This window comes from Parus major, chromosome 2, assembly GCF_001522545.3.
Source record: "Parus major isolate Abel chromosome 2, Parus_major1.1, whole genome shotgun sequence".
Taxonomy (NCBI): Eukaryota; Metazoa; Chordata; class Aves; order Passeriformes; family Paridae; genus Parus; species Parus major.
Genome location: NC_031769.1, coordinates 19,307,609 through 19,332,369, shown reverse-complemented (window position 1 = coordinate 19,332,369; position 24,761 = coordinate 19,307,609). Strand labels below are relative to the sequence as shown.

The 24,761-nt window shown below is 36.2% G+C and overlaps 1 protein-coding gene across 13 annotated transcripts; it reads right to left on the bottom strand.

Moving 5' to 3' along the window:
• Window positions 1–457: 457 nt before the first annotated feature.
• NSUN6 (NOP2/Sun RNA methyltransferase 6) lies at window positions 458–24,713 on the bottom strand. 13 transcript variants are annotated; one of them, XM_015617720.3, is made up of 14 exons: window positions 23,955–24,713; window positions 22,720–22,787; window positions 21,809–21,917; window positions 20,931–21,086; window positions 20,156–20,212; window positions 19,193–19,272; window positions 18,335–18,444; window positions 15,659–15,812; window positions 14,188–14,269; window positions 13,069–13,188; window positions 9,938–10,082; window positions 8,102–8,250; window positions 7,180–7,305; window positions 3,605–4,111 (listed from the first exon to the last, which is right to left on the bottom strand). In XM_015617720.3, exons 3-14 carry the CDS (start codon window positions 21,881–21,883, stop codon window positions 3,899–3,901), a joined length of 1,467 nt encoding a protein of 488 aa, XP_015473206.1. In that variant the 5' UTR covers window positions 21,884–21,917; window positions 22,720–22,787; window positions 23,955–24,713; the 3' UTR covers window positions 3,605–3,898. The 13 variants fall into 13 exon arrangements, with proteins under 13 accessions (XP_015473201.1, XP_033367594.1, XP_015473206.1 ...); XM_015617721.3 differs by having other exon boundaries at window positions 23,959–24,713; XM_015617718.1 differs by lacking the exon at window positions 23,955–24,713 and adding an exon at window positions 23,092–23,948.
• Between the last annotated feature and the right edge of the window lie 48 nt (window positions 24,714–24,761).

The window sequence follows — 24,761 nt, the reverse complement described above, 5'->3', positions numbered from 1 at the left end:
GATACTCTTAGCCTATAGCCTTTATTATAAATGGAAGATAAGGAAATGAAATTCCACTCACTGAACCCTGAATAAAGGGAGAGGCCCATTTCTACTTCTCCTGCATACCTGCCTACTCATCCTATAGATGCAGTTCCTGCCCAGGTCTAATACATCGCCCCTCAATACTTTGTCTTTTATGAATCTGTTGGCAATTGTCATTTTTAAGCTCTGTTGGTTTGTAAAGTCACGCTCACGTTCTGTGACGCCTGCAAAGGTTTTCAGGGGGTCCATTATCATTCCCTCAGCTGGAGTGAAGTGAGTGTTCTGACTGCTTTTAATCAATGTCTGTTCAAAGGAAAAGAGCTGGTGTAAACCACCTCCTGTGTTTGTTAGTTACTAAAGCCTCTTCAAAATTTATTTTGATTTGTGGTTACATTTGACCTCTGATTGCTTTAAAACATCAGGCTGAAAGCTGTTTTCCAAAAGTTTTTGACTTTAATTCTGTTCCATCCATAAAATCGAGCACAGTGCAAAAAACTTGACTACAAAGTCTAAACAGAGAAATTATTTTTCAGAGTGTAATATAACATTTCTGGTGTACATTTACTTTTATTTATTATCTTATTGCAGATCTTTCACCAAAATCTTAGTTCTTCTATCATATGTAAAATATGTGGATGCCATTTTTACTGTGAATGTTTTTAATCAAATGTTAATCAATTTTATTGCTTGGCAATTTGTCTGTAATTTATTTCCCCACTTTTATATAACAAACTATTACATATGAGCTTACAGTAGTTTTATAGACAGTTTCTTATTATAACTTACCACCCTAGAAATGTATTCCTACGCAGCCCCAGAAAAGATTTATATCAGATATAATAGAGATTAAGCAGGTTCTTCTAACTCATCCATATTCTCATTTCTTACTTTATTCTTGCTACTTTTATCTATCATGCATACCTACTCTGCAATGAATTCTAGCAGTACAAAATTGGATTTTCTCATAAAATTTTTATTCATGAACAATCAAACACAAAAACAAGGTTCTTTATATTTTAAACTACCCATTCTAAAGTCATTTCCTGATCACCTTCACCAGCCTATTCCTTAAAAAGCCTATGAAATCCTGTGATCCAAAAAATTGGTGCATTCCGTGACACTGAAACAAGAAAAAGCTGTATCATAATTTCATAATATATGAGGCTGCCTATTTTAGTATCTTTATACTGACCAAGACAGATATTTAGATTTGGCACTATTACTAATCACTGTTTCTGCAAATAGAGAAAACTACTTTTCAGACTTTCTTAATGACAGGATCTGATTGCATGCCTAATTATCTATTTTGTAGGTTTAATCTTTCATTATAATGACAATAACTTTTTAAATTTAATATATAAATATCACATATATATATATATATAAAATATATATAAATATATTCCATTGTGCTTCAGCATCAACTGGTGAAGCACAATGATTCAGTGGGTAAAGATTATCAGAAAAGTAACCGTATGATATGTTTTAAACATATGTACTCCATCCATCAGAACTGTGCCAATGAGAAAGTATTCCTACCGCTTCTAGTTAAAGTCACGGTAAGATTGGAAAAGAAAAAGGGCATCCATCCAACTTTAGTCATCTAACTTAGCCACACCTGTGGTGAGAGAAAGGATGCTGGCTCCTTCAAAGGATGGAGCATCTTTATTGAGTTTCTGTTCTGACCTGCCTGATGGAGAAGTCACTCCCTCATTACCAACAGAGACAGGGCCCTCGGGGAAGCAGCTGAGGCCAATCCCTTCGATATGCTGAGTGCTCTTCAAAGGCTAGCATTTGAATTTACAGAAACAACCCTAATAGCTAAAGTTATATATCAGTAATTTTTTTCAGGTGAAGTCTGCTCTGCAATGACACTGGAATTAACTACAAATTAGTTACGTTGTCTTCCCACCCCCAAGAACCTTCTCCAATAATATCAAGTGAGGTCACCTCCTTAAAAAGCCTATCATCCAAAATTAAAGAAAGTGGAGGAAGTTTCAACAAATATTCCACTAAAAATTCAGCAATCTTAATTCTTTCAAATTCAGCATTGCACAAATCCTGCTACTGAAACTGGAGGTAAAGTTCCTAACTTTATATGAATACACAAACTTCAGTATATAGTTTATGTGTGCTGATTAATGTTTACAAAATTTCTATATTCTACAAAAAAGAAAACGCTTTTTTACTAGCACTGAGTTAAAGATTTCAACATGTTCTTACAGTAAAGGATTAATACCTTTTGTTCCCAGGTAATTATTTTCACCATATTTAGACTATAAAGATTATAGTATGAACTTTCATGATACTAAATAGGATATCTCACCTACTACTGATGAAACAAAATTACTTTAAATCTTCTTTAGACAAGGTGTGTTTAATGGCAAGGAATGACCTACAGAAGTAGAGAAGTAGTAGACAAGAATTCCATTTTCCTGTCCTGCTAGTATAGGCCTTACTATACTTGCTAGACTTGTACTAGTACTTGCACTAGTCAACCTTGGCAGGACAGAAGAAACATCTGGTTTTTATTCAAGAGCAGTAGAAAACATACGGTATCAAAACATAATGGAAAATATAAGTAAAAAAACTACCGAGAATAGATTATTTTGATTGTGAGCAAATACTAAAAGCACTGCTGATAGTAGAAAGAAAAATGATAAAATAACTATTTCTCTTTTTAATCCAATCAAATAGTTACATGTGAAAAGACAGATATTTTTCAGATAATCCTTTTTAAAACTGGAAATTGATGAGTGAGGGGAAAACACCAAACACACACAGATGTCAGTTTCTATTTTTCCATTGTCCTTAGCTTTCCTTCTAATTTTAGTGCTATTGTCAGTTCCAGAAGGACTGAGAATATTGTTCAAACTGGAACTGAAGCAGAATCTTCAAATACATCTACCATCTTTAAGAAATTTAGGTTATTTAAACTTTGAGCAATGTACTAAAGCAGTTTCCATTAGCATGCTTCCCCAGTTTCAATTTTCACATGATTTTAGCTGGTGATGCTTTCTAACCAATAAAGAGTTAATATCCTTAGTTGTTTGAAAGGTGATTTGCAGCATTTAAGATGGTATTATGCATTGTTTTCTGTCTTTTGATATATTAATCATAACTGTAGCCCCTTCTGTTACAAATGTTTGATTTTAAAACTGTCACTTGTCAGCCAGTCCAATAGGCTATTTCAGAACCAATACAGTTTATGCATGGGAAGTTTGATGTTGAAACAATATTTATTTACATTCCCAGAGTGAGATGGTTTAATATATTCATGCTGCTATAAAAGACATGCTACAAAGCCTAATCGTATTTTGTGTATATACTATGTGTACAGAGAATCTTGCTTGTATTAAAATAAAAGAGAAATGAGGTTCTAAGTATCAATTTATAAAACAGTTCTTTGTAAAATATTGCAGTGTTTTGAGAAGAACTATTTAAGGAAACTAACTATTGGTAAACCTCCACAGAAACGACCCTTTCCAAAATTCATTGTAATAATTCCATCTATTTTATTTATGTTTGCATTTCGTAGCTTGCATCCCCTTCCCACGCTTGCCGCAGATAAGGGGAAACCAGAGCAGACAGCAGTATGAGTGAACGGAGTTGTCATTCAGGCACTGACCTGCTGTAAATACAAAAGCAGAAGGGGAGTTAGAAATGATACTACCCTTCCCCCAACCATGACTTTTCTGCTGCAACCTGTGGCTCTTTCCCATCAGAACAGCTGGCAGATTTTAGTGCTGCCATAGCAACCCTGCCGTCAGCCCGTTGGCTTGGTAACATTGCAGCAGGAAGAAAGAAAGGCACTTCACGTCTGAACTGTTCTTAGACTCACTGAGGTATTTTTTCAGGTTGCATTCCCAAGTCCTTATTTACTGTTCAATTTAATAAATTTTGCAATGAAAAATCCTATACAGTCCTTATTTGCCAATGAAATCAGGTCATCTTCTCTAGAATCTTGCAAAGAATTAATATCCATTCCTTGCAATGTCATAGCAGATGGATCAAATCTCTGCAGCAGCTTCAACTGATCAAGTGATAGTCCAGCTCCCTTCATGCCTTCTCCTCCAATGTGAGGTTCCTGGTCAAGGAACAAAGAAAAGCAAATTATTGTGTCTCTGAGGTTCTTAAATGCCCTAAATGTATTCTTCTGAGGATATGCAGATACTGAACAATTAACGTGATCAATCTATCCTTGTATCATTCGCACCAGAAGAGTCAGAAGTAATGTCGCTTCTTTTCTTGCCCTCATCTGGCTAATATTATACAAATAAACAAGATTTATACAAGACATATACAAGTATTTTGAGGAGGTGGTGATGCCCCTCATCCACTTTATCTCAGTAGTTTGGAGCCCTTGTTGAGGATAGGTGTACAGGTCTCATCCCAAGAAACATCCCAAGAAAGCTGTTACCACCAGACAGCAACTCTAACGGGTTTAGGTTGCCACTTCTAAATGAGGCAGCACTTCTGTGTACGCACTTAAAAGCTAAGAGTTAAGTCAAAAATAGTGAGTCCTTAGCCCATTACCAGTATCATCAGTAACAGCAGCAGAATCCCTGAGACAAACAGGTTGGAAAAGACCTTGGAAATCATCAAGTCCAACCTATGACCTAACACCACCTTGTAAACTGTACCAACTGCAATCCAGTCTTCCTTTGAACACCCACAGGGACTGTGACTCCACCACCTCCCTGGGCAGCCCATTCCAACACTCGATCACCCCTTCTGTGAAGAACTTCTTTGTAATGGCCACAGTACTGGGATTCTTCACAGTAAAAACTTCAACTGGAGACTGAAAGCCCCAGTCCAGAGTATTTTACTGCCTGAAGAAGCATCATTTTGGCAGATGATGCAGAAGAAAAATATAACTTTGTGTTTTCTAGTCATGTAATAAGACAAACAGGTAAATGGGACTACTGTTACATATGCATGTCTATGAGGCAGAGCAAAAAAGAAAGAATCAGTTTCAAGAGATGACATTTGGCTTCAAAATCCTGGAAAGGAGAAGGACTTAAAATCCCAGACCTTTTCTCAGTACTTTTTGTGAATAGCCATGACTGGTTCTTATTTAATACCCTAATTCCTGGAAAAAAATTAATTCTTAGCTGGTTTGTTCTTTCAATGCATTCAGTAAGGAGATGGAACAAAGTGTGCAAAAGCTGGCACTGCAATATCAAAAATAGATCTCCTTTGTCAATCTAGTTTAATGTAGTCCATAATGCAGCCTACAGCAGAGCGTTTTTTCAGCCATCACACTTTGCTAACACATGAGATCACCCAGTCAGCACATGATGTGAGTTAGCTGCTTAACCATGTACTGCATGCTGCAAAGCTAGGCAGCCAAGGGGCTGCAGACTGATTCTTCCTTTCCCTCAGCAGGATTTCAGTGCTTTCCAGGTAAAAGACAGAGGTGTCTATTGCAAATTGAGAGAAAAGTAATGTACAAAAGGAGACGAGGGTAATGACTTGATGTAATAGAAGAAGGAAAAGATAAAAGTCTAGGGAAAACAGTATTCCACAGGTTCAAGTAACTTGCTTAAAGGCAGACCAGTGTCTTTCTCTACTGTTTCATTTTTCCTTCCAGTTAAGTTATTGCATTTAAGTTGATCTACTGTGTAAACTCCTAAGAGGAAGTCTGCACAAAGGAGCAGCTGCCATGTGGTAACCTCTACCTATAGCAACGCCTGTGGCTCCATCTCCTGTTTTTTCCTTGCCAACATTACCCAATATGCTTCCAAATGTTGCCAAACTCAGAAAGTGGGAAACAGTGGACTGGATAAAAAAGGAGGTGTCCACTGAGACTAAAGAATATGGGAAATAAATACATAAAGGAACATGAGATAAGCAGACCCTAGACTCCTGTTTCATGTTCATTGGAAAAGAGCACCTTAGTTTAAACTAGAAGGGAACTGGTTATAAGGTATTATAAATGATATTTGGGTAAACAATTCAGTGTCATCTCATTTAAATAATACTATACATAAAAGATTAATTTTTACAGATATGGCATTTGTGTGTGAAAAACAGACAGAAGTGCTTTATTCAAGACTAATACTACTGGTGAGAGAAAGTCTATATAGCAACAATTAATCTTGCATTTGAGTTAATAAGGCTTGTGATTTGCTTTGTCATTCTATCAAGGAGAATTGTTTTATGCTGTTAGGTTAAATGTACAATCTCAGTTGAAACATCTGGAACTGAAAAATTCTTAGTCAGTGGAGGGTGAGAATACAGACAGAAGAACACACCACAGAAAGCTTTAGTTCTGTTAAATCTTTACCAGCCATCATATTAATTTCTCATTGTAGAGCCATTGTATGTATTTTTTTTAATTACAGTTTAAGATTTATATAAGCTTCTGAAGACAGGTACAAGTCATCACAGAACGTGTAAGCTGAACAGGTATCAGAGTTAGAGTTTTCCTCAAAGCCACTATGATAAACAACAACCCCACCCAGCTCATCTCATCATCAAAGAGGAAGTGGGATGGACATGGTCTGATGATAAACCCCCCTGAAGTACTGTTAAAGGTAACAGATATTTCTGAATTGTATGAACTGTAGGTAGTATAGATAAAAAAATTCTATTATCTCCCTATATATTACCTCCTCCTAGACATCTTAAGAGTAGACACTAACTCCAAAAAAGACAAGGTACACTCTTGGGACACTCAGCCTGAAATAATTTCTTTCCCTCATTCCTTTTAAATAAATCAAAAATAGCTCCCATACTATTTAACATCCCATTTAACATCCTCCATCTTTGAAACACTGATTTATTTTAATTTCTATCCCATACATTACATGAAAGTCTTCATGACTTCAGTGGCAGTAATAAAAAGAAAACAACTTCACCCCTCCTGTGAATGTGCAAAAGGAGAGAATAAACTATATGCATTAAAAAAATTGCAAGAGAAATTTTAACCTGTTCGACCCATCTTTTGTCCCTGCTGTGTTTTAAAAGGACTTGTACAAATCAAAAAAAACCCCACAATACACAGTGGGAAACTACTTGATGATGCCTAAATAAAGCTCAATTAAGCACAAAAATAGACTTTAAAAATGCCTCAGAAATCCCTCTGTTATTTGTATCCACAGCAGTTCAAACTGTCCATGGTGAAAAAAAATACCCTGAAAATAGTATTACCTGTGGATGAAGCTGGAGGCATGGAAAAGTTTTCAGGGCCCAAGCAACTTGCTCCTCATTTTCAGAAAGTGTAATTGTACATGTACTATATACTAAAACACCTCCTGGCTTCAGCAGCTTTACTGCCTGCAGGGAGAAATAAGTAATATTTCAGCTTATTTTTAAATTAAAAACTTTCAAATTAAGGAACATTAACTAATAATCCATGTATCTAGAATATTAAAACTGAGCACTTAATTAAACTATTAGGATACTAATTCCTCTCAGGGAATACAGCAAAGGATAACATGGATTAGAAAGATTCTTCTTTCCAAATAGGCATTATAGCTCATGCAGTTTATTAATGTCATTGAGATGATTCACCTTGTAAGATTTGTTATTTGTACAGCTCTCCATATCCCAGACAGATTAGATCTGTTTTCACCACCTGCTGCCAGCCATGGATACACAATACTTCTGTCAGTTTTATTAGATGTCAACTGTTTCCATGTATTTGGCATGGAAGCTATATCTATGCTGCTTTTCAAGCTGTCATTCACTCTGAATATGTATCATTCAGATTTTGACAGGTTTCATCTTATCCTTCAGCATCAGCCCAAGCACAATCCTTAGCATGTTCCTAAGTCACCTACTCTGTGACTTAGACCCTTGTGATTATTATAATGTAAAACTGATGAAACTGAGGGAATTAAAAGAACACAAAGCTTTTTATTTCCATATAGATTACATATACCTTTCCCATGCTCCAATGAATTGGCTTCACCTAGCAACAGATCTGCTGGAGCTGAGAGGTTACAAGGACCCTAATACTTCCTGGCTGCTGAAAAAGTAGGGAAAATGAGGTACCATTTTCTGGATAAGTTTTATGCAGCAAAAGCACTAATGTTCAATTTAGTTTATCTACTCAATGTTTAACACATACCACAGTGAAAAGCTTGCGCTGGAGTGGCTGGTACGAGGTCACTTCCTTTAAAGTTGAGGAATAAGCCATGTTTGGTCTCTGTCCCATCCCACTACATGGAGCATCAAGAAGAATTCGATCAAATGACTCTGGTAAGAATGGAGGCCCTTCTGTAAAAAGAAGTTAGTAATGTAAAATGTGGCTGTTTCCTTCCTCGAGACTTCACCATAGGTAAGGAGAAGCTGTTACTACTTCCATGACATAAAACATTTATGTGCTATGGACAGTGTCTCCAAAATTAGTCTCAGCTAGAGACAAGTCTCAGCACTGCGGGTGGTAGTTTTCAGCTCCCAGAAAACTAAATAGTTTAAGTTCTGTGAGCTCAAAAATGATCCTTCTAGTTTTAAACTTAATTTAAACTTAATAAATTTTAAAATTTTTAATTTAAACTTAATAATAAAAAAGAGGTGCTGGGTACACCTAGAGTTGTACAGCTGTAGAGTTGTACATATAGGCTGTAAAGAACCTAGTCAGCTCAAAAGTGTGCAAACCTTTACTGAGAGAAACCTGCAGTTAATCATTGAGACTGCCTTACAATAATTGGACTGTCTATATATTAACTATTTCTTGTGATGCATGCATAGCTATATAAAAAAAAGCACTTCATAATAACATGAACTACTGCAAGTTCTAATGTGTGAGATGACATGCTGCCTCCATGACAGAACAATTCACTAAAAAAAGGATTGTGAAAAGAACAATTTCTGACTATCATCTGGATGATAATATGTATCTTCTCTAAGCAGAGCCTATACTTTAATCTGTAGCTCAACAGCCCAGAAGTTTCTACCTCCTCAGTGCCAGGGAGCTGCCAAACTTGTGTCATCACACTACTGCTACCTAGCTTGTTCCTGCAATACAAAATGAGTCTAACTGGTTTATCTACCTCTGATCCATTACTAAAATGTTCAAAATATGTAAAGTGTTACTTTCAGGGATGTATAGAAAAGCCTTCATTATCTCTCAGTATTACAGCTTGCTCTTGTTCATCTCTGTAATTGCTACTTGCCACCTACAATATTTGATGCTCATAAGACTCTTAAGAAAGTACCTTTGTTCCTCCAAAGCAGGAATAACTGCAATGCAAAGGGACAAAGAAGGTGAATTATGTAATCTGATTCCTACTTAGGCTAACCAGTGACTGAGATAAAATAGACTGAGAAAGAACAGCATACTTTGCACAACAAACTAAAAATAATCAAGGCAGCAGATACCATTTAAATCATTCCATCATGGGAACAGAACCAATATCATAACTGCATCACTTCAGAAAAGCAAATGAAATTACTTAAAATAATACTCTGTGCTTGTATATAACTTTCCCCTAAACAGCTGAACAAACATCAATGAACTAAACCTTGCAGCACTCCTGGGAGTTAGGTATTAATAACCCCATTTTACTGATGAGGATTATGAGGCAGAAAAGCAAAGCAAGTCTGCAAAAATAATTTTTTTCTCAGACTAGCTCAGAAAATTCCCAGTATGGGGTTAAATGTGATCATGAAAGAAGCTTTAAGGCTTCTTCAGTCTGCAATATTATCTGGGAAAGGAATGCATTTCCTTTGAGAATATTAGGTTGTGACAAGGACAGATAATTTGACTTTTGTATCTGCTTCACAGAGAAGCTGATAATCACAAAAGAATAGAAAATAAAAGTGCATTCACACTGCTGAAACAACTTAGGTATCTGCCAAGATTTCAAGGACTTGCAAACCTGTGACAGGTTTAATAATGTCTTTGCAAAACATTACTATTTTCTTCTAAAAGCTACTACTACCCAATTTTTTTTCTTTTTACCTTGTTTAGCCTCTCTCTTCTCAACTGAAAGGGCCTTTATCCCATCAAAGCAAAAGGCCTTAATGCAATTCAACTGTAGCAATTCAGCATTCTGCTTGATTTTCTTGACCTTGTTAGCTATCTTGTCCATGGCTATTACTTCACCCTGAAAAATATGCAGAAGTTTTCATCAAAGCCATAGGGATTACATGGATGTTCCCGATTTCCTTTCCTCAACCCTGGGCAGTGTAATAAATAAAGCACAGTCTTCCCTACAGAATCATTTTATTCTTAAATCCACACTCCTGCAGTCCTTGTTCCCACATGTTTTCCACAATTGCCGCACTAGTCTGAAGCTGTGCACATTCCAACTGCATGTCACTGTTACTCTAAGGGATGCTGTAATATCTGACTTCTGGCAAGTGGTTTTGTTGTTTGTTTCTTTTCAGTTATTTTGAACTGCTTAACTGGGCACGAAGATACAAATTTAATCATTTGAAAGAGGTTAGAAGCCTCAAATACACAATAAAATAGGTTAACAGGTTTAAAATTTGTATTGTATGGAGATGGTAGGAAATATGATCACACTACAGCTCAGTGCTGAGGAAATGAGGCCCATATACATGTCTCAAACTTGCTCAGACTCTAACATACTAGAACAGTTGTGGTACTTGTCACTCAAGTTACTTCCGCAAATAGTGTAAATACTAGAGTAAGTTTAGAGGTGAAAGGAGAGAAATCACAATTACTCGTGATTTCTTTTATGTAAAAATAAGAATTATTATTTCCTCCCCCCAAATAAATCAAAAAAGACACACACCACTACCTTCTACATGAAATCTGTGAAGACAAAGGAAAGTTAACAGTAGTACCAGTAAAATCCAGAACAACCCAACAACCACAAACTTATACTAGACGTGCTACAGCAAATGCAGTATGCTGAGAAAACAACTTTTTTCTATTTCGTGATGTCTCTCCAGAGGCTTATAGAATGGTAACATGACAAAGATAGTTTCAGAAGTAAAATAAATCAGTAAAGATAAGCTGTTATCTGTATGTCATGTTAGGCAATATGTAGATCTAGGACTGAGAGGTAAGAATAGATTTAGATTGTGTCAGTGGTGGCCAGTCTTCAGCTACTGTGAGCCAAATCACCTCCTATAGGTGCACCCAAGAACCACATGCCACTGCTTGTCCCCTAATACCATCAACCTATTGGACATGTACACTAGGATCTGACTGTGCTTCCAAGTTTTGTCTGTTTCAAGAACAGTAGATTTGCTGTACATCTCTGCATACTGAAGAGATAAAGAGATGACAGACTCATACAATGGTTTGGGTTGGAAGGGATCTTCAAGATCATCTAATCCAAGCCCCCTGCCCTGGGAAGGGACACCTTCCACTAGACCAGGATGCTCAGAGCCCCATCCAAGCTGGCCCTGAACAGTTCCAGGTATGGGCTATTCACAGATTCTCTGTTCTTTTCTCCAGAGAAAGGAACAAGCTAGAAGACAACTCTTTTCCATTTGGCCCATGCCAGCCACTGCCAGAGAATAACTACTTAAAAGTCATCTGGAAAAAACAGCAGTCTAGACTGGGATGCAGATAATAATAAATTCTCAAGCCTTAACTATTCCCAATTCTTATTTAAGAGCTCTTAACATTACAGAGTAATTTTACATCTTGGTTACATCATTTAAAAACAATGTAGTAATGTTTACAATTATATCATAAAAAAGTAAGAGTGATTTAAATATTCTGAAATGTTAATGGTTTAATATGCTGTCTGTGAAAAATTAGTATCGAAAAGCTGTGAATGAAATTTAAAATCCAAAAAGAAGTGCTTTTTTCCATATCTTTATCTTCCATATCTTAAACTAAAATTATATACTCAGAAAACGAAAATCAAGTGAGATAAATATTCAACATCTGTATTTTTAATCTTTACCACTTCGGCTACAGGTAGGCACAATCAAAATATGCAAAGTGGCTAAGGAAAAAGCAGTTCTGCAAAGTTATACAAAGTGTAGATACACAGATGGAAAAAAGTATAGATGTAAATGAATCCATGACATAAATACATGACTTGCAGACTTCCTTTGTTTATCACACTGAAATTCTTTACTGGAAACTTTATATATGTATATAATAAATTCCTAATGACCATCTAATGAATTTTTAATGCTTTCTGCCATTATTCCATACTGAGGGAAGAAAACAATTCTGCAGACAAACCATCACAGAACTGAAAACATGCCTTTTCTCAATACATTCATACCATTACAGGCTGTGCCTTCATATTTATGCACAGGCAACTGTCAAAGTCCTGCATAATGTAACTGCAAGACTTCTAAATAACCTGATATATTCTAGTAACCCTATTCAACCAAAAAAAATGAAGCCTTACAAAATTTTAGAAGAAATATGACATGCTTTTCCCCTATGCAAGAGAAGAGTAAGCTGCATTTCTGTATTTCACTGTGCACATAACATTTTAACATATGCAAAGTTGTAATCCTATATCTACATTCTTATTTTATTACATTCTCCTTTCCTTTGTCTTTCTCTACATATTTTTTTTTCATTTCTTCTAATTTTTATTACTTTCTCATGAGATAGTTTTGGATTTGTGATGTTCTACCACAGAATGGCAAATTCAGACTAGAAATTCAGCCTAAAATCATATCTCTATCATATTCTATGCAGAATTGATAATTTTTACTGAGAGAAACCCTCATCAAATTAGGAGCTTTTTAGTAAGTTTTTGTAGAGAATTATGTGTTTCTTTAGTACACATTTTTATACATCTCAATTTCATGAATCCAGCATATTCTTGCATAACTATGCTTTGCATGTAAAAAATTCTATGATTAAAAATAATTCAGTAACATTTTAAAAAGTGCAAATAAACATATTTTAATTGTCAATTTGTAGCAAATATAGTTCTAAAGCTGATGGTGAATACTTGATAAAGAATGTCAGTTGCCCATTTCAGTAACTCTGATATGTAAAATACATTGGTAAGTAAAATGTCAGAATATTGTTTGTTGCTGTAAATTATTTGTGCATTCCAACAGTTAAGTGAAGAGAGCTATATAAATGAACAGTGGTCAGACTTCCTTCCTTAGGAAATACCAAATTACTTCTCCTACCTGGTCATGCATCAGTGTTGCAAGATGGGTTGTTTTTCCTCCAGGTGCAGCACACATATCCAAAATTCTCTCCCCTGGCTGAGGGTTTAAAACATGGCTCACAACCACAGAAGGTAAATTCTATCATAAAAACAAATACGGGGGAATTCAAACTTTATAACCTGCATTGACTTCTTTACTAAGGAATAGCAAACACATTTAAAAAAATAATTCATTCAGCAGTGAAGATACCTATGATATTGCTCAGTTCTTTCACAGAAAGTGAACTATTTCCATTATATATAATGGACAGTTTACGTCAGAAGTCCCCAGTGGCTCATTTTTTATTTAAAGTTATGTCTGAGTATCTATGATTGAAGTTTAAGAGCTCATAACTGAGGAGACTACAGTTCTAAAAGTCCAAATAAAATAAGCTGATACTGGCACAGAGGAGAGCAGCTCTGTTTATTACAAATCTTTTATAGTAACCTGTTTATTGGAACATTTACTGTATTAACATATTGGTGCAGATAAAGAACAGTAAGATCAAAACACAGAAGTCTAAGCTTGCTGAGCTAAAGTAGCAAGAAGCTAAACTGTGCTATTAATTTTATAAACAGAACAGCTCCACTGAAGAGAAATAATGTGCAAGAATTGTGCACAGTATTGCACCTTAGACAATATGGAAATACTTTCTGCTTAGTTCAACACAAAAGTATAAAAACCTTTTAAAGTTGTATTTGGTACTTAAATAACAGCATCAAGTCAACCTAATATTTGGAGATTTTCCTGATTATCTACAGAATGATGTACTATGAAAGGGGCTCATATTCCAGAGTTCATAAGCAGATTCCAAAGACTAATAGTTCTATACAGAGTATCTGTGCAAGAGGAATTTCTATGTTTTTAAGCGAATACCTCTTACGTTGTTTTGAAATCCCTTATCATATCTCAGACACAGTATGATTAACCCACCTACATGTAGATACTGACTTCATTTTAAATGCTTTGTGCTCCTCAAATCCAAAGGCTGAATTAGGTGCTACAATGCACAAGGAATGTAGAAACCATGAATGTGTGCTAAGAGAATATTCATTATTCTGTAAATAGTACAGACTTTTGGTTTTGGAACAAACATACCTGTAAAAACAAATGACTAGGGAGCACATTGTCAAATGAAGGACTGAGGTAGACTGGCTCTGTCATTCTTACACCCAGCCCCCTGAAAAACATGAAAAAAAAAATCAAATACTCAATTTTATACATTTTAACAGTAGTCAAAATCATTATACTTACAAATAGCAACTTGAGACAACAATCTTTCATTTCTTAAATGAAATTTTCATTTCAAAAAAGAAAGAACAACCAAGAAAAATGCTTCTATGATTTTGTAATATGGTATTTTTTAAAATTACATCATTAGGTTGAGTAAATCATGGCAAAAGATGTATTACAACACAAAATGGAACCATCACCTGCATAAAGCAAATTTGTGGTTCTGTACACAAGATAAACCAAGATGTAATCCTACTTAAGATTTTTCTCTATTTCCTAAATTCTAGATATTTCAGTCAAATTACTATAGAAATCCTATATGAAAAACCTTGCAGGAACATTGATTTGCCTGCAAACCTATGGTTTAAAATTAGAAGTCACCTAAAAGTTTTAAATATGGATGAAATTCTGATGCCGATTTAATTGTTAAACCAATGTACCAGGAAATGGATAACAATAAAGAGAACACTGAAAAAGCAACACTGAGGCTGCAAAGGATTACTAAAGACAACAAATATTATTTTGCATATGTACCAGACAATCCAACAAGAAGGAAGGATATGAGAAAGCCAAAGTGCAGACACCAGATTTAGTGTTACATACTGCTGTTCCTTGTCACCAACTCAACAGGTACATCCTACCACTATTTCTACTATATTTAAGCTCCCATAAAACAGAAATTCTCTGGCAATGTACTTTTTTTTCACTAGAACTTTTGTAGTTTGTTCTCAGGAAGTAAAGTCTTGGCCATTTAATTTTACATCCATAGTCTTTTACATTACTTCTTATGTGTGCTTTAGGTTGACACAAGAATAAACCATAAGCTTCATCAACAAAATAGAAAATAGAAAATAGAAAAGCAAGTAATCTTGAAACAGGTAACTATTTTGGCAAACGTTACTAATTTTTTTAAGATAACTGACCTTATGTTCTGTCCTTTGTCCCACCAAAAATAAAAAAAAGCCTCTACAGATATTTTTAAAAGATGGAGAAATTGAAAAGGCTGCTTTTCCATCCAAAGGGCGAAGTAGTACAACACAATTTACCAAAATGCGATTTTGCCAGAGTGAGAGCATTTGTCAGTTCTGTTTGATATTATTGAACTAAATAAACATAAATTATTAAAAGACTCCCACTTATTTTCTCCTATCTCTCAAGTAAATTGGTATCTGGATCCTACTATGAAACTAACGGCTTCCCAAAAAATACTGGAAATCCCAACATGCAAAGCCATTCGGTGACTTCACATAGGGTACAAAATAATTCAAAGTGTTTCCCTTACTCTTCCTTCACTTTGCAAATTTTTACATGTAGATTGCAATTACTATGGACTTACTTCAGTGGGCAACTTGAACTGAAGATTTCACTGCGACTGAGTTCTGAAATCCCGTTTCCAAGGAAAACTTTGACTCCATCAAATTCTTTGGCTCCTCTCTTGCACTTCCCTTCAATATCTGAATACACTGAAACCAGATCTCCTGCTTTCACAACTGCACAAAGACAAATTGAAAGCTTGAAATCATTACGACAATTAACAAAATGGTAGTGACCAAGTAACTTAGGATTTTCAGTAGACTACACTCTTCTATCATACCAAACACACATTTTCTTAATGTAATCAATGAAGATCAATTGTTATAAAGCTTTCAAGTTTTACACAGTGAATGATGGCTACCAAAGACTGGTGGTACTGAGACACCAAGCTTCAAGTCAGGCACTGTGTCTTGCTTTCAAAGAGGCTACACAAACCTGCACTTTATTTATCATGACAGGGTCACCCAGAAGTTTTAAGCACACTCTTCAGTCCTCTGTGTGTGCTCCAAGCACACAAGTACATGAAAAAACACTGCTCACCCTTAGTGAACATGGACAGGAGTGCTAAATTTATCTAATGACCTCTCAATAGCTACCTAGAACATAGCTATAGCTGCTTTTTCTCCAACTATTTATTGCTTTCAAACAACTGATTATATATTCTTCTGGTCTGGCTCTCTTCCCCCCTTTAAGTTCTTTAAGGGAACTGCTGTTCTCAATAATCCTCTTAAAAAGTTTTATATCTCCAGTTAAAATCCACCAGATCAGTAAAGTATGTCAATATACATCAAAATCTAGAAATGTAATCCTAAAGACTTAACAAACTTTCTGAGCTAGAACAAAAAAAGATAGAAAAGGGATAGTGGTTTAAGTGATTTTACAGAATAGTGAACAAGCACTATGTGTTAACAGACTGAAAAATATGCTTAAAAATAAAGGCCTCTTCTGATAGCAATAAAAAGAATTGTCCAAAATTGCATTTCTGAGGTGACTGACAGGCTGAAGGAACAAGAAGATACAAGACTAATGGCAAATCAGCTTCTCAAGCATTCTTGGAATTGTACTAGAGAATCCTTTTTTCCATTTTCAAGAGGCCTTCTTAGGCCCAAATGCCCTGAAATTCTAAAATTTTAAGATTTTTTGGGTAGTCATTGAAATTACATTTTTTACACTACTTCTTTTCACAGAATGTGACACAAAACGTTGTGTTATTGCTCAGTATTAATGTCTGCTTAAACTTCACTGAACCTGCAGCAACTTAACTCTTCCATCAAGCATATCCATCAATGATTTTTGCAGTATTCAAAGATAAATAATTTTCGCTCTCTGCTGACAATCATCCTTTCTAAATACACTAGTCCTGCAGAGAGTTCTTAAGCTTTCTGCAGATTATACCAGCATTCCATAAACATAAAGGTTAGAGTTTGATTAGTTAAATTAAGCTAAAAGCCCCCTGATCATTAGTTTACCCTTATTTGGATTGCATTGCAGTGATTAAATGTGTTCTTGCTGTACTATTTTTTTTCCTTAGACCACAAGTTAGACCATCTGTGCTTAATACAGCCTTATTATATTTGGCATCAAGTGGGTAGCATGCCCTTTTATTTTATTTTCTTATTATTTAATTACATGCAGCAATTATGATAAATCACTAGCTGACTCAAAGAAGGATTTGAATATTTATGGGGTTGTCTAAATAAGCAGTTTCAACAACTGCTATGCCAATATACTTATTTCATTATCAAGCCCTAGATTGAAAAACATTCCTGTTCAGTGAATTTGACTTAAGCACATGCTTAAAACTTCTTGAAGGTTTTTTCCTGAAAGGAAACTAAGTGACTTGATAAATGCTTTTCTGACTCATTTTGTTTAATAATAAAAATCAAGATAATCACTAGATCTCATCACAATAGAATAATAAGGTGAATCATCCAAAATTATACTGATTTTACATAAAGTTAACTTGACATTTAAATAACAAAAATAGGTTGCTGAACAAAAATCATGCATATGTAGATTTTTTTATCTTGTCTCACAGGCATTGATTCATAATTTCCATTTCTTAAGAATCTGACATAAAAACTGAAGATTGTTGCGATCAATGAAAAGAAGATTTTTACTATATCTCTCTTACATAAACAGTATCAAATGAATTGCCAATGGATTAGAAAAAAGAAAATCTGGGGTTTTTTAGATTGGTAACTTAAAATCTATCAGAATCATGAAGGTAAGTGACTTTTTGACTGATTTGTAAGCTTATTCAACTTAACATCCATATTAAAAGTTACAGTATTCAGTAGTAAAAAAACACTCTTAAAAAACAGGTTTTACTTTGAAAATTCTCTTTAAAAATATTTTGAAATGAAAACCAAGAAATTGAAATCCTTGAGAGCTAATATTTCAGCTATGAATTATATGGGAAAAAGATTTTAAAACAGGCCAGGCCAGTGAGAAATAATTACATATAACTTACTCCAAGTAAAATGAGTGAAAATGAGTGAAAAATAGTGATTTTTTTTAAAAAAAAGCCAGAAAAACTTTAAAAAGTGTCATTACAATAAACCATAACTGTAATATTCATTTCAGCTTAGATTAGAAAACAATTTCATGTCACTATTCATTTATCTATTATCCAAGGGTGATGATACTTTTTCTGCCATCTTTACAACTTAATTTGGTGTCTTTAGAGAACTCTTACATCTTGAGGTGGACACAATTCCAGGGACATAAACGTGTGCTCCTCGAAGTACTGCATATCCACACTGGGCTCCAACTATGACTTCAGATGAATATTTTTTTAAATCTCGCCTAGAAATACAAAATGTAATTGAGTAAAAAAGAGAAATATGCTGAAAAAAAATAGCCAAATGCTCCCCAAGTAAACTCAAGTTCACAATATGCATTTTGTCAGATATAATAAAGAACTTAACTATCATGTATAACATTAAAATAGTTATTTTAGTCCCAGAGAAATCAAATGAAAGAGTCAAGAAGAAAATTAATCCTCAAAATAATGCAGATTCTGGCACATTCTGCCACTATTATGAACCTGGAACAAGAATACTAATAAATTATACTGGGGTGGAAATCTATCCTTTCCTGCATCAGATGATTGTGAAGTGACTTTTTGTGTTTAACAACTGCTGAGTAACTCTTGATTCCACCTGATTTCTTCCAGTGGAAGAAAACTCTTCCTGTACTTAGCTATAGCTCTGTATTCCACAGAATTAGTTCCTCTATCTGCTACCTACCTGCCTTACCAGGGAGGATGCTTACACATTTTCCCCATAAAACATCAGTCTTATAAATAAGGACAGAAATCTATGTTTTGTTTCATTTTTAAGGACTAAAACTGTGACCTGGTTAGTAAATGGACTGTATAACAGGACATAATACAAACAAAGTTGTGCCTCAGTTACAGTGAGTTAGTTATCATAACTCTTTCATAAGAAATCTGGAAGAAAATTGTGTTACACAACATTTTAAGGCTAAAAGAATTTTAAGACTTAAAAAACTTAAAATCCTTTAAAAACATAAAAGACAGAAAATTTCAAACCTGGGTCCAATAACAGGAATTAATAAAATGTCCTGAAGTTTTGGGTGCTCGAGAACTGGAACACTTAGTCCTTTAAACTGCTGTTTTATTAAACAAATATAATTAGTAAGCACTACTAAAAACCTAATATTTAAATAATTAAACTGAAAACCATTTTTCCATTCATAATTTATAGATGTAGATAACAAAGCACAAAAGTAGTGGAAACAGTTAAAAGCAGCTGGGAAATAGTGTGCAAGGGGACATTATATATTAAAAGTACTGGTATAAAAGACTAAACATTTAGTGAATTCGGAAATAACAAGACCACAAAGAGATTGCCTGAGAACTGACTTCAGGGAGTGGGAGAGTGTTCTGACATGCATAACCCTATCACTGATTTTTGCTTTCTTCTGGAAGAAGGTTGAGCTGTTGTCAGAACAAAGAACACACAGTGACACCACCTTAGAAGTTTGGGTGTATTCTCTGTGAACTCTTAGATGTTATTAGTTGTAATCCACTGTTTAATTCGTGTATTCCTTGTCTTACTTAATAGGCCAGGCTGGCAATACTTTTCATTTTTCTTGTCAGCCCAAGTTTGGGTACTGATAGCTGAATTACATATTTACCTGAAAAAAAAAAAAAAAGCCATTTTATAAAGGTTCCTGGCTTTAAACAAAATTATGTCTTTTCATCTGAGCCTTCTAAAATATAACCTTGAAGTATGTAAAACCATAAATCAGTTTGCATCTAATAAATATTTTCTCTTAAAAAAGGAAAATAATCCATGATCATGCCTCCACTCAAAAGTGTTATGTGGTTTCCTTTTCTAACATGTAATAACACTAAAAAATACAAGAAGTTTGTGAAAAACTGATCTTAAGTCAGTTTTCAGCAAAGCCTTTTCCCTTCAAGCAAAATATAACCCTGCAATACCCATTCCCAGATTTCTACAATCAAGCTAAAATTAGCAAAACTCATTACCATTCCAGCCAGCAGAACTCTGTCAACTAACAATGCATCACAGAAAGGTCTTGGCTCCTGTAATGAAAAAGTTCCCTGCACACTCACTAGAATTAATAATTTACTTAAAGAACCAGATCTTTTTAGACAGAGTGAAGATCTGACACAATTTCAAAATAATACATTTCTTAAACACAATGGTTTACATATCATCAGATAAATATATGTTTCATTAAGATAAGTAAAAATCCAGAAAATTATATAAAGATTAAAAGCAGGTTTAAAAAAAGAAAATACAGTAGCTGTAGGGCATCACTGTGGCTCCAGTTCCTACAACATACCAAATTTCTCCCTTTCCTCAACAGTTTCTCTGATGAGATATAGAGGCCTTCTCCTTTAGTCTTAAATAAAAGTGGTCTAAGCATGCTGAAGATAGCACACTGAGCTACCCTTTTTATCTGTCATCTTCTCTTATAGACTTGCAACACCTTTACATTATTTACCACAGCAGTACCTCAATCCTATCAAGGGTTTGGAATCTGCCAAATGAAGGAGTTGGATGTCTTTTCCCTCTGTTATTGCCTTTCTTGGAGGGATGAGATGAGGGATACTGCTACATAATGAATTTTCATTTAATGTTATATGCTGACAGGAAATCAGTGTGATTGTATGATGTTAATACCACTGGATGCATTGAGGTAAGTAAGGTAGAGTTTCCATTAATGAAAACGTCTCATGTTTAGATGAAAGATGAAATGCTCTGCTGTTTTTGCTGTAACAAAGAAATTGCACAAACCTTCTGGATTTCTTCAAACAGCAACTTTTTCACATGTTTCACTGAGGCCAAGTGGGTATTTACTCTTACGGTTGTGAAAGCTGGTGGATGAGATAGATGACTTAACAGAGATTGGTATTTATTCTCTGCCTCCTGTGTACCTAAAGCAGTGATAAGCTGAAAGTGAAAGAAGAGATTTTATATTAAGAGATTCACACAGAAGCCCCTTGCTCAATGCAAAAGAACCCCACTGAAAAAACATCCCATAGATATTGAGGGATATGGTTGTGTGGTGTGCAGTAGTGATGAATGCCTATGTCTGGAAGCCTAATTCCACTGGAAGCCTCATCAATTTCATGAGAAGTACTTATTGGAAAAACAGCTGTATCAGCAAAATCACTGCAAAGATTTTGCAGCAAGTATCAAAGCAACTGCTAGAGAGTTCTCTACTATTGTACATAGACCAGCCCTAAGGAAATAGAAGAGTAAATTCAAATCTATGAATCAGTAACTTTCATTCTGATAAAAATGTATAAAAAAAAAAGCAATTATTTATCCTTGGCATTAGGAATTAACAGATTGTCTGTATTCCACACTGGGGTAAGAGAGTACTTCTTGTCAATATTATGTGGTTAATATGTGCTTAATTATCTACGATCCACTTTTCAGTGGGATCCAAAATGGAATTCTCTGATTTATATTCCATTTAATTTAAGTATTTGTATGCTACTTTGAGCCAATAGGCATAAATACTAATATTACATGTTAAGTATAAAAAATATTTTATATATAATATTTTATAAAAACTCTTTAATGTGAAGACAATATTCAATGTAAGGTACTAAAGTTACACAAAAATTTATTATTTCTTGATGGTCAAGGGTAACTGTGTCACATACCTCATTATTTCTGAACACTTTGGTGAGATACTCCTCAACTTCATATAGGAAAGCAATTTTAGGGAAAAAGGACATCTTCCTTTAGGTCTTAAAATCTGCTGGCAAGGAGCTGAAATAAGCAAAGTATTTTCTTTGTGATTCCTATCATATTCTGTAAGTTTATAAATAAACTATATTATATATGTATAAATAAACTATATTATATATATGATAAATATAACATAAGCTGTACCCACAAACTAAGCTGTTGGTTCTGATTCTTCCTATTTTAATAATGCACTCAATTTTTATTTTCATTGCACTCAAATTTCCAAATATTGGTCAGGATATATCTGTAACACTACTCTCAATTACAGAAATTCTACCAATCCTTAAAATAAATCTTCAAGCTATCTGGTGAAAAAAATTACATGGGTAAAAGGAACAGGAAATTTCAAGATGTTGCTTTAATTCCTCTTGAAAAGCTCAGCTGAAAGTCTTATTGTAGCTCAGTCCTGATAGAGATTTCATTCCTTACCATTTTCCTCTGTAGGTAATAAAATACAGTTATCTTCCCAAATGGTATCTGCCCATCTCTCTATTATCTGTATTTTTAAAAATTATATACACTTCAGTCTGAAATAAGACTACCTAAAAATTTAAATTTGCTTACAACTTAAATGGAAGGAAAGAGAGAACATCACTCTAGGTTTATTCCATTCATAATACAGAATTTTGACTACTGAAATACATTTTCATTGTAAATATACTTACAGAAGAGAGACCAGAATGTTTGGTATTCATTTTATTTGAATAAGAGGCTATTTGTCACTTTTTTCATACAAAACCTCTCAAGAATTTTTTTTATTTTTAATATTTCTGATTCAATTAAAATCTTAATGCTAGAAGAATGTGACCTTATGTAGACTTACTTTTGAGTCCAGATAAAGGCAAAGTTCCATGGGTAGGGGTTTCAAAGCCTTATTCGCAACATTAGCAGCTATTGAAAGAAACTACAAATAAATTAACTTCTTACGGTCTAAAAAAATTACAAGAATTTACCTTGCTATTGCCACGAAAACTAATAGTAGTACAGTAGTAGTATAATCCAACAGTACTACAACAGTCCATTCAACTGAAATCACTGAAACTCAGTATTAACATTTCAGAAAACATGACATATCATGTACTTGTTATCCTAGAATGCCTACATTACAGGGAAAAAAAAAAAAAAGGAACAACAAAAAGATCCCCATATGGCTCACATTTGGAAAGGTTTTTCTTCAGAAGCATAATAAACTAACCTTTAAAACAAAAATCCCACACTTCTAAATTTTTTCAAGAATTGGAATCCTGAAAATAATTAAGCAGACATTTGAAAATGGGCAGAAGTGTGGTGTTTATAAGCCCTATGTGTGACTTCAATATTGACATTATGAAGGCCCTCTTCCAGGCTGGGGAACATAGCTGAGGGGGGACAGAACAGATGCTTAAAAGTTCAGGTACAGCAGGAAGCCAGGCTGATGAGGGAGACTGCCTAGTGCCCCGTCAAGTACAAGAGTCAGACTTCAAACGCTCAGCAGGAAGGCTGGTACCTGAGAGTATTTTTGTTTTTCTCCAGATCTGCTGGGCCGTACACCTTGCCCCAGAAAAAGACTTCAGAAGTAAGCCACTGGTTTTCACGCGTCTCTGTGGGGAACTGCAGCGGGGAACGCGATGCCGAGCAGGGCTTTGATCCAGCTACGCACATGAAGATTGCGAGCCGTCACACGCACCAAAAATGCCGAGCAAGACTTTCAAACCTCCAGGCCCACCCTTTCCCACACGAGGAAAACGACAGTCGGATCACAGGTCATTGTTGTACGGAGCGGAACACGGGGCTCCCTTTTTTATTCCCTGGCCCATCCGTTGCTGAAAACATCAGGGAGCAGGAGAAACAGAACACGCAGCTCTTCGCAGCCCTCCCGAGGCCCTGCGCCTCAGCCCAGAAGTACCCGGGAAGCGGCCGCACCTCAGCCCCGACGGACCCCGAGGCGCACACACAGGCCCGGACCGGACCTGGGCCGCCAGGAGAAGGGCGGAGCACTTAGGTGCCGGTGCCCGGGCCGGACCGCGCTCAGTCCTCCCGCGGCGGCGCGCAGCCCCAGCCCCACGGCCCAACACACACCTACCGCCAGAGCCCGCCGGCCCCGCCTCCTCCGGGCCGGCAGCAGGAAGTGCCGCCTGCCACCGCCGCCAAGGGAGTCGGGCACGGCAGCGCCCGCAGCCCTGTGCTCTCATCGCGGCACGGGGAGGGCGGCAACGGAGCCCGCGGGCGGCCGAGCTTATCGGACAAGACGCTGCTGACATAATTCTCTTTATTTATTTAGTATTTTCTGTTTTCGGTTTTCTGAAATTCTGCCGAGTGGATTAAAGTAAAGGGTTTTGTACTTCCAGTGCTTCTGCACCGAAGTGTCCGCGGGCTCGCACTCACTTTCTGACCCTCCCCAAGGTGCTGCTGAGGAAACCCGGGTGGGTACCCACGCAAGAGCTCTCAGTAGAGGAAACTGCAGCGCAGCCTTGAAAGCGAATCCGCTTCTTTCACAAGTTTTACCATACACGAGAGTACTGCCTGCCCTGAAACCCTCAACTTTTCCCAGCGGCAGAGGCTGTGGACCGGCCACAGCACCGCCGGGCTGAAAGACACGGGCACGGCAAAGACGCGCTACCAGCGCCGACCACCCCGGCATCGACCGCCCCGGCGGAGGCCAAGCCCTCGCGGCATTAGTCCCTTGCAGGGTGGCTCCTTCCTCCCGACCGTGCCAAGCCCAGATCCCTCGGCGTTCCACCAGCCCCGGTGTCTCCTCGCAACTGTCCCCGCAGATGCGCAGCTCCCACTACTGCCGCCGCCGCCGCCATGACGCCGCAGTGACGCGCGCGGGCCGCGCCGGCGGGGGTGGGGCCGTGCGGCCGTTGCAGGGGCGGGGCGGTGCCG

Excerpts from the sequence above, each read along its gene's own strand:
- NSUN6 (XM_015617720.3), bottom strand. The coding sequence starts at position 21,883 with ATGTCCTTTTTCCCTAAAATTGCTTTCCTATATGAAGTTGAGGAGTAT. Across the intron at positions 14,270-15,658 it reads AGTTCAAGTTGCCCACTGAA|GGGGCTGGGTGTAAGAATGA; the intron begins GTAAGTCCATAG and ends CATGTTTTTCAG. Across the intron at positions 8,251-9,937 it reads GAAGAGAGAGGCTAAACAAG|AAGGGCCTCCATTCTTACCA; the intron begins GTAAAAAGAAAA and ends TTCTTTTTACAG.